This window comes from Cicer arietinum, chromosome 3, assembly GCF_000331145.2.
Source record: "Cicer arietinum cultivar CDC Frontier isolate Library 1 chromosome 3, Cicar.CDCFrontier_v2.0, whole genome shotgun sequence".
Taxonomy (NCBI): domain Eukaryota; kingdom Viridiplantae; phylum Streptophyta; class Magnoliopsida; order Fabales; family Fabaceae; genus Cicer; species Cicer arietinum.
The window spans coordinates 46858451-46869624 of NC_021162.2; the positions used below are offsets into that span (position 1 = coordinate 46858451).

At 29.4% G+C, this 11174-nt stretch overlaps 1 protein-coding gene and 1 pseudogene across 1 annotated transcript; one reads left to right on the forward strand and one right to left on the reverse strand.

The window, feature by feature from the left end:
• Positions 1-986, reverse strand: part of LOC101505742 (protein FAR1-RELATED SEQUENCE 5-like) — a 3094-nt pseudogene extending 2108 nt beyond the window's left edge.
• A 2704-nt stretch (positions 987-3690) lies between these two features.
• LOC101500073 (type III polyketide synthase A-like) lies at positions 3691-5563 on the forward strand. The gene is made up of 2 exons (XM_004492127.4): positions 3691-3969; positions 4415-5563. Exons 1-2 carry the CDS (start codon positions 3768-3770, stop codon positions 5380-5382), a joined length of 1170 nt encoding a protein of 389 aa, XP_004492184.1. The 5' UTR covers positions 3691-3767; the 3' UTR covers positions 5383-5563.
• Positions 5564-11174: the final 5611 nt, after the last annotated feature.

The following is an 11174-nucleotide window of genomic DNA, read 5'->3' on the forward strand; positions in this document are numbered from 1 at the left end:
TTCCTGCTTTAAGCAAAAACATTTCTGCTTTAAGGATGATCTTAATCCTATCCATTTACTAATACATGATAGTTGGACTTTTCTCAATGGCCAAGTGAGCTGTCATAAGCCTTCTTGAAGTCTATAAAAGAAGCCTCAAGATGAAGGATATATTAGAGCTTCAAGTGCAAAGCAATACATCACTCATACAATCATATTTGAAATCTCTTAAAGCTTCTCAATCATTTCAAAGATTCAATTATGTTCTTAACTAGATATCATAATAAATTTTACTGAGTTCTAATACAAGAATCTAATTTCTAACACGAGTTGAGAAAACTCAGATTCTACCAATCTCTTTAAATCAATACTTTGTAACTCAAGACTATTGTGTTGAAATAATATGAGTAATTTGTAAAAAATCCTTTTATGATTAAAAGGTAATGTGTAAAAATCATTTCTAAAGATTGAAAGGTAACATGTGAAAATCCTTTCTAGGTTGAAAGTTAATATTTTGTAACATATCAAGATTGATTTGTAAAAGCTGTGTGAAAACCAAGAATGACCTTACTTTGAGGACTTAGTGAAAAATCTCACAATTGTGTGGATTGGACGTAACATGTGTTTGAGTGAACCATGATACATCTGTGTGATATCTCTTTTCTTATCTCTATTTACTTTTTTCATCTTCTAATCATATATTATATAGATAAATTAAAATTGTGTGTTTTTACTAATTAAGAGCGTTATTCGTTTATAACCAAGATCAATCTTGAGTTAGATAGTTTGAGTTTTTAACATAAATTTTTAAAAGGGACAATTAGAATTCAAACCTCTTTCCTTGTCATTAACATTGTTACTTCAACTACAACTTCCAGACAATGAAATATCACCAACTCCCTATAATCAAATATACATATTAATTTCACAAAATCAAATCAAATCTTTAAATTATTAGAAAAAATATTACTCACCTCTTCATGTCTCTCAACAATTTCTATTGTCATTGACGAATGCAAAAGTTTCATAATTTCATCATGATTCATACTCACAATTATATACTCCTACAAATATTTTCAAAAAAAAAAAAAATTAATAAAAAATAACAACATTGAAATAGTACATCTATACACAAAATCAAACAAGTATGTTATATAAGTTCAATCTATAACTATCTACAACAACAAAAATTATTTTGATTTTGCGCAAGGGAAGACAAAAATCAGGTATGACACCACAAAGTAACTCAAATGCGATCACAATCAAAACAAAAACAAGGATCGATTCGAATCTGAAATTTAAATCAAATTAAGATTTATGTTCTTCGTTGTACTTCTCAGTTCATCAGACAACTCACGTTTTCTATGTATATAAATCTATTTTGTTTTTCAGATTCATATTTATAATTGTATGTATATAAACTTGTTATGAATATTTTGTTTGAATAAAGGAGCGTATCAATAAAATTATAAAATATTATTTTATTCTTCATTTAATTTTTATGTTACAATTTATTTTTTTAAATGTATCGGTTGCGACCCACAACTATAAAAAAAAAATACCATTTCCTCATGGTGGACAACTCTTTTCCTTAGGTGTTGTATACATAGTTATGCTAGAGGTGAAGTTTTTCACTTCTTGCATTTAATGCACTAGAGAAAACTTGGGCAATTGCGTTTGCAACTTGCAAGGTGGGTCCTACAAAATCTATATTCTAATGTATCTTTCTTAACCTAAGAATGTTAAAGGAAAATCAACAATCATATCATCTTAGTTATTGTTGACTGAAAATTGAAGTGATTATTGAAAGAATAAGACATTGTAGAACTATCCGGGAAACTAAAGCCACTAATGTGATGCAACTAGAGAATTTGGTCTTAAACTCTTGGATTTATCAAAAAAATCCAATCTTTCAATAGAAAATTATTAGAAACATAGTTTCAGTTAATATTTAAAGAAATAAAATTAATTAATATGATGGTCTTTATTCGATTAGTCCACAACAGACATGGTTTTAAATTATACTTATGACGTGATTACGCAGTAAATATTTATATTGTAAAAAAATTAAAGCCACTAATGTGACGCAACATTAATACCAAGGATTGTAAGGTGTAACTCTGCATATGCCCTACAAGTATCTCTATCCTTCTTTCTAGTTGGGTGATTTTCTGATTTATAAAACAATCTTTAATTCAAATTACGTTTTATTTCTATATTTTTTTGTATCCATAACTCTATTTTTATAAGTTTCAATTCTATGAGTTCCAAGTTTCTTACACAACATGCATTTTCTACTCATTTTAAAACATCATTTTATTAAATAAAAAATACAATAACTCCATTTAAAAAAAAATGTCAATTCAATGCTACTCCCTCAATTCTCAAAACAATTATAATATTGGACCATTATATAGATTAAAAAATGATAAATAAAGAAAAGAACGGTGAATTTATTATTTTATCTTTATTAATCATTGATGAATTATATTTATCATAAATATAAAGTGGAAAATAACAACTTAATGATAATGTATATAATATTAATTAGGGAGTTATAAATTGGAAAAAGACAATTAAAATTGCACTGAAAATTAAATGTAATATTTTGAAACAGTTTATTTTTGCAAATGTGACAATTATTGTGGAAAAAAAGAGTAAAATAAATATAAGTAATTTGATATTGTAGAAACAAATTTGAGTAATTTGAAATAGTAAATTTCTTTTTGGTGAATCGTGATGTTAGTTGTGAAACTTAAAATGTTACTGTTTAAATGTAATGTCTTAATTTTTTTTAAGGCATAATTGTTCATGCGGTCTCTTAACTTAATTTTAAATAACATTTTAGTCATTTGTTTTTTATTTTTTGATTTGGTCCTTTATTTAATTTTAAATAAACAATTTGATCTTTTATGTTTTAAAATGTTAACAATATTATATTTTTTTTAACAAAAATTCATCAAAATTTTCAAACAAAATCCATAAAATTAATTATCATCTTCAATATAATGCAAATTTCATCAAATTTATAACTCAAATCTTCAAATAAACTCATATTTTCATTCTTTATATTTTTGAATTTTTGTAATAAAGTTAAATAAAGACTAAATAAATAAAAAAAATAAAAGACTAAAGTATTATTTAAAGTTAAATTAAAATTAAGTTAAAAAACGGATGAAAATTTATATATTTTTTTTAATAAAAAGTCTAATAGAAAAACTCATACACGTTAAATATTAAAAAAAAAAATGATATTTGAGATTCAAAATCAAGTTCCAATATATTAAATGTTTCTACGAGTACCACATACTTGCGAAATTGTAATATAAAGCAATATATTTAAAATGTCAATCATTTTTATTGAATTAGCTTATTTTTAAGAACTAAAGTAATAAAAAAAAGTTTATTTAATCTTTCTTCATAGCATAGTCGCCCGCCAACTTTATGGTATATATATATATATATATATATATAAGTTGTTTATGTTTTATCTAATTCACGCTTACATATAGAGAAGGCTGAAAATGTGTTGCAAGTTAGAAATGGATTTGGTGCTAAAAGATTGTTGATCTACGAAACTTTCACACATCTAAACCATGGACATTAAAAAGTAACCAAACTCCAATAATATAACAGTTTCTTACACAACATGCTAGCCTTGCTTAACACCAACTTCTTTTCAATACCTTGCCAATCCCTTCATTTATAACCCGAAAAATTATCAATTCTATCATCACTAAATCTTGATCAATCAACATAACAATAGTGTTTGCTTATATCTGAAAAACATGCCTCAAGGTGATTTGAATGGAAATTCTACACAAAATGGTGCACGTGCTAGGCGTGCCCCTGTTCCGGGGAAGGCTACAATACTTGCTTTAGGGAAGGCTTTCCCTAGCCAAGTTCTCCCTCAAGAGTGCTTGGTTGAAGGGTATATTCGTGATACTAAGTGTGCAGATTCTTCTATTAAGGAGAAATTGGAGCGTTTATGTAAGTCAAATTATTTGTTTACTTTCTTATTTTAAGTATTTTGTTTAAAATTGAAAATTGATTTGGATCCTCTATAACAGTTGTGGAAACTGTTAAATCTTAAAAGAGAAGTTTTATTTCTCTTTATCTAATACTGTAGAGAATTTGAACATTTAAAACATAAGTTCTTTTGAGTAAATATTAAAATTATCGAAATATAAGATGTATTCATCCCCGTACAATAAAATTACAAAATCAATACCACCCGAAAAATGAGAGACCTTCTCCGAACAATTATTTAAATAAGACAGCATTTCACGTTCTCCATAATATCAAATATCACAACGCAGACTAAATTCAAAAGCCTTATGAACACTTTCAACCTTACTCAACAATTAATTGATTGATTAAAAAGTAGTAATCTAAATGCAATACTTTATAAATTTCTTGTTTTGACAATTCCCAGGCAAAAACACAACTGTGAAAACAAGGTACACAGTAATGTCAAAGGAGATCCTTGACAAATATCCAGAGCTAGCCATAGAAGGAACACCAACCATAAGACAAAAACTAGAAATAGCAAATCCAGCAGTAGTTGAAATGGCAACAAGAGCAAGCAAAGCTTGCATCAAAGAATGGGGAAGACCAGTAGAAGAAATCACACACATGGTCTACGTTTCGTCCAGCGAAATCCGTCTGCCAGGTGGAGATCTTTACCTGGCAAACGAACTCGGCCTAAAAAGCGATGTGAATCGTGTAATGCTCTATTTCCTCGGTTGCTACGGTGGTGTAACCGGTTTACGTGTCGCAAAAGATATAGCTGAAAACAATCCTGGTAGCAGGGTATTGCTCACAACTTCTGAGACAACAATTCTTGGTTTTAGGCCACCAAATATATCTAGACCTTATGATCTTGTTGGCGCCGCGCTTTTCGGTGATGGTGCTGCTGCTGCTATTATTGGAACCAATCCTTTATTGAATCATGAATCACCTTTCATTGAATTAAACTATGCTGTCCAAAAATTCTTACCAGACACACAAAATGTGATTGATGGTAGAATTTCTGAAGAGGGTATTAATTTTAAGCTAGGGAGAGACTTACCTCAAAAAATTGAAGATAACATTGAAGAATTTTGCAATAAATTGATGGCTAAATGTGATGTTAAGGATTTTAATGAATTGTTTTGGGCTGTTCATCCTGGTGGGCCAGCAATACTTAATAAGTTAGAGACTATACTTAAATTGAGTGGTGATAAATTGGAGTGTAGTAGGAAGGCATTAATGGACTATGGTAATGTTAGTAGCAATACTATATTTTATGTGATGGAGTATATGAGGGAGTATTTGAAGGAAGATGGAAGAGAAGAATGGGGGTTAGGATTGGCATTTGGACCAGGGATTACTTTTGAAGGCATTCTCCTTCGAAGCCTTTAAGATTCAATTAATGTGGTATCATACTTTGGATTGTCATTGTCATTGTGCTTGTACTAATTGATTAATGTTTATGCTGCTTGTTTTAAGGTGATTTTATAAAGTTTATTAATAATAAGGTTGTTGTAGCAAATTATTCTATGAATGTCAGGAGGATTGAAGTATACTATTTTAATTAGTTCTTGATCTTTATTGCAACCTTTTGTGACTAAACTTCTACTCTATTCTGTATTTTTTTATTCTATAAATGTTTTATTATGATTTCTTCATTTTGTGATACTATAAAAGAAACATGTATGTATGTATGTGATAATAAACTATCATTCAACTAAGTGGTTGGATTTAGTTGTGTTGTTAGTGAGTTTCTATCAAGTTAAATTGATTAAGAATATCTAATTTTGAATCTTAAATAAAACAATATTTTATTAATTTTTATTAATTTTTATTAATTTTTATTAATTTTATGACCGAACTTTATATTACTAAGAATTATTTCTCTTAAGAATCAGAAGTTTACCACTGAAAAACAATTACTCACCTATTTCTATCTCATATGATTATGCATTTTATTTTTACAAAATTCATTGAAGATAATTAAATAATTAATGGAAGGATATTTTTGGGATCAATATTATTAAATATGAAAAATTCGCACCTGCCCCTTTTCTTGTCACACACACACACAGATATATATATATATCTATATATATATATATATATATATATAGATATATATATATATAATAATTAATTTAAAAATTATATTTAATAAAATATTATTAATATATAATAATAAAATATTAAAATCATATTTTCTATAAAGAGGAGATTAAAATTTATAATATATACCAAAATATTAAATAAAATGAATAAGAATAAAAGTATATAATTTAAAAATAGTATGATTTTTGTAGCAGAACAGGTTCGGAGACAAGTGGAGAACATATGCCAACAACCACAACTCCAGTCCGTTTTAAAGTTCTAATTTTGAAAAAATTTACATCCATACCCGATCAAAACAGATTTTTTTTATGTTAAAATCGAAATGAATTCGGATGTCCACATAACGGATTGGATTGTGTTTTCATGTATATTAACAAATAGATACACTTTTTTCCTTATAACCGATGGAGAAAGGAGTAGTACATTTTTCACTATTACAACTTTTATAAAGGAATGGAAGGTTCCACAGATAAAAACAAGCTACCACTCCTTGTATTAGATATTTTTTGTAATCCTAATAGAATAGAGAATGCCAATATGGTTAATGCCAAGGTGAAAGATACTTCTAATGATGGTAACCCCAATATGTACGAGAAACCTCCCTTTGTCTTCAAAATTTGTGAGAATATTATAAGGTCCACTCATTCTGGCCAATTGGTGATTGAACATCCACATATACCAATTATTATATGGATTGCTAAGAAATTAGATAGATTTGACAAGGGAATCTTGAGGATGTCCTGGTTGTGGATTTGGAAAATTCATTTGGGATTCATAGATATCAATTACTACACCAATTCTCTTCCATGTTATACTTTTTAGCTAAATTGGGTTCCTCAAGTGAAGACAAGTTCTTCATCTGGGAAATTCATCAAACAACAAATTTCATGTTTGTTGAAGAGAAATGCAAGATAAATACAAAAAAGAAAACTCATAGAATTTTTTTTTTAGAAGGGAAATATAAATTTGGTTAAATATAGCAAGTGCCACGTAGTTTTTATGATGTCATGGCATTTTTTTTACAGCTAATGTTAGTTATTAGACCCTGTTAACACTAACTTTTTAGATCTCATAATATAAAATTAATAGTGTTAATTTTTTAAAATTAATTTACTATAAAATTAATAAATGATGTAAATGTATTTAATATTTGTTGTGTTGTTTAATATTGTAAAAGTTAATATGTGTTATTAAACCTTTGATTTTATTATTGTTAGTATGTAAAATATCTGTTTTAAATTCCGCTTTAGGCCATTAAATTTGGTGAGCCAACGAGGAGTGATGATCAAATCCTCGATCTTCTTATCATTTTATTCTCTAATTCTCTCAGTTCAACTATCAAATTAACATTTTATCCTCGTATGATGATATTGTTGAGTCATATTTAAAACATTTATAGTGAAGAAAAACATATTTAATCCATATATACAAGAATAATGGCTCATAAGTGAAAACATGAGGTCTTTGGGAAAGTAGAGTATAAGAAGAACTTACAATTTTATGTGGTGTGCGTCATTGTTGTCTCTGCATGTATTAAGTAAATAATTAAATTGTCCTTTAAAATTGTAGATGTCAGACATTTATCTTTTTAAAATTTTAGAAATAGGTAAATAACATTTTGAAATTGAAAGACGTCTAACAACATAGTTCCTCCATTAGTTTGCTCCATTAATAAACGAAATTGAAACCTAATTTTTGTTTTTGAAACAAAAACTTCATTCTTTCTCCTCCTCCTCCTCCTCCAATAAACTTCATTTATATAATCCATTTTTATTTCTCTTTTATGGTTTTCAAATTGTAGAAAATGAAAAAATACAAAACCACTTATTATTTTTCTTCTATGAGTGAAAGTTTTGTTGAGACAAAATCTCTCTCAAATGGTTTTAATGATAACAAAATTAATTAAAAGATTATGATTGAGGTTAATGACTAATCGGGGCTTTTGAGTGTATTCATATAAGGAAAACAGGTCATTAATCATTAAGATAAAAAGAAGAAAAAAATTTGTTCAAATCTGGAAAATGGAAAATGATGAGGATGGAAAATGCTGAATATGGAAAATGCCGATGATGGTCTCACGAGTTGGTGAAACTGCAGTTCTGCATCCTCGCTGATTTGAATTACTTTTATTCATTAAACAAAGGCAGAATAGTATTAAAGAATGAATTATTTGATTCATTCAACAAAGGCAAAATACTATTAAAGAATGAATAAAGAAAAGCTTTTGAAGAAAAGGTACGAGGAAGGATTACACTAGGATGAGTCTATAGTCAACATCTTGAAAAGCATCCCAACACTTTTTGAAAGCAACCCATCATATCATAGGCAAAGGCTACAAGTAGACCTATAAGATCACTCTTGTGTGATTTAAAAATATTATAAAGTCAATCTTCAAAAAGGCAACAACAAACAAGTCAAAAATGAAATGCTAACATGTCTTAAGGCAAGGAGAGAGAAAAGGACTTCACACGTGAAGCCTTTACAAATCCTTGAAAAAGAAATGAAAAAGACATCACATGTTCTTACAAGCATTAAATAAAGGAAAGAGAAAAAGTTCACATGTGAAGCTTTAACAAGGCATTGAAGAAAGGAGAACGAAAATGACTTCACATAAACTTACAAACATTAAAGAAAGGAAAGAGAAAAGGACAGCACATGCCCCAAGTACCCAGAAAATTTGCTACATCGTACTTGAGGATGGACTGCATCTATCCAAGGAGCTGAATGGTATTTTCGTAATTATGAGGAAAAACCTTGGCATTTCTAAAATGGATTTATCCAACGGTCATAAAAAGATTGGCATATGAAATGAACATCACAAGACTTCTATAAAATGCAGCAAGCTCATCTTCATCAAAGACACAACACATTGCATTAAAAAGATCAAGGATCTTAAAACTTTTAAGAAGCAACATCCATCATCTCTTCATACTTTCTACAATCCTACATTATATCTTTGTTAATCTTTTGAGAAAGTACTTAGAATCAATCACTTTCATATCACATTGTAATTTCCACGTGAGATACAGTTGGAAATATTTGAAATTTGATTGTAAGTTTGGTGAAGCTTAAGAATACACAAGTTGTAATCATCCTCTATGAGAGGTTGATCTGTTTGAACATTAGTGAAATCTCACAAGAGTGTGAGGACTTGACGTAGCCTTCATTGGGTGAACCAATATAAAAATTGTGTGTGTCATTCTCATATTTTTCTCTCACTCTTTAGCTCAACTCAAATATGAAAGTTTGAAAAACCCATAATCACGCTTTCCATCCTCTACGAGAGGATAGTTTTTAAAAACACTTGAAAATTATTTTTAACAGCAAAATCCCTATTCAACCCCCCTTCTAGTGATATTTAGCTACATCAATTGGCATCAGAGCAAGGTTCTCTAGAAAATTACATCTAACAGTGTAAGAGAAAAAGATTCAAAAAGAAAAATGTCAAAAGCTAAGTATATTCCTGAAGGAGGATCATCCAGCCGACCTCCCTATTTTGATGGCACAGATTACTACCACTAAAAAGGTAAGATAAGACTATTTCTCATATCACAAGACAACAACATGTGGTCTGTAGTTGAAAATGGGGATCACGTCATTAGAACCAACAACGCAGATGCAACCTCTGATGTGAAACCTCAAGCACAATGGACGACTGATGAAAATGCAAAGGTACTCCTAAACTCTAAAGCTCGTTTATTTCTAACGTGTGCTTTGAGCAGTGAAGAGTATGATAGAGTCGAAGATTGCAAAAACGCTAAGGAGCTCTGGGACACTCTAAGGATCCATCATGAAGGAACAAGTCACGTGAAAGAAGCAAGAATTGACATGGGAGTAAGAGATTTTGAACTATTCAAAATGAAGGAAGAGGAAACTATTGATGAAATGTTCTCAAGGTTAACAATCATATTAAATAACTTGAGATCTCTTGGAAAGGTATACTTCGTTTAAGAAAGGATAAGAAAAATCCTAAGGAGTTTACCAAAAGAATGGAGGCCAATGGTGACTGCCATTACAGAAGCAATAGACTTGACCAACATGAAATTGGAAGATTTATTTGGTACTCTAAGAGCTCATGAACCATTATTGCTGGCTGACAAACCAAGCAGAAAAGGAAAAATGATTGCGCTAAACACAAGTCAAGTAGAAAGTTCATCCTCCAAGAAGACTGAAGATGTCATGAAAAAGGAAAGCTCGGAGTATCCTCTATCTGATGAAGAGGATGAACTCACTCTGATTTCCAGGATTATCCAGAGGATGATAAATCGAAGAGGACAAGATAGAAGATCTCCTCAAAAAGAAAAAACTAACAAAAGTCAAATAACTTGTTTTGGATGCAACAAGATGGGACACTACAAAACTGAGTGTCCTCTCAACAAAAGGAACTCAAGAAGATTTCCCTTCAAAAAAAATCCATGATGATTACTTGGGATGCCACTGACGAGTCATCCTCTGAGCAAGAGAAGGAAGAAGAAGCCAACCTCTGTCTCATGGCAAAATCAGAAACTGAAAAAGTAAGTATTTCATAACTATGTCCTTCTTGTGAACAATTAGAAATTGAATTTGACAATCTTTTAAATGACTCAAATACTTTATCTCATAAATGTGGTTTTCTCAAAAATCAACTTTATGAAATAAAGAAACTCAATAAGGAACTTCAAGCCAAGAATGAGAAGTATGAAAAAATCATTCTAGATTTGCCGTTATCTCATGAGAAATTATCTGAGCAGCAAGAACTTTTAAATAAAAAGAATGTCAGAATTCATCCTCTAGAAGAGGACACATAAAAAGAAATTTTAAAAGTAGAGGTTGAAGAACTAAAAAATGACATTACCAACTTTGTTAAATCTACTGAAACTTCTCAAAAGATAATGGGATCTCAATCTGAAATATTTGACAAAGCTGGTATTGGCTTTAAAAGTTCTCAAAAACACAAATTGTATGAAAAAAATTTCTTGCCTAAAATACAAGAGGATAGGGCAAAATGCACTTTTTGCAAAAAACTTGGGCACACTTTCAAAATTTGTCACGCTAAGAAGAAAGCTGACAATATAAAGAAAGGATGTTCATTT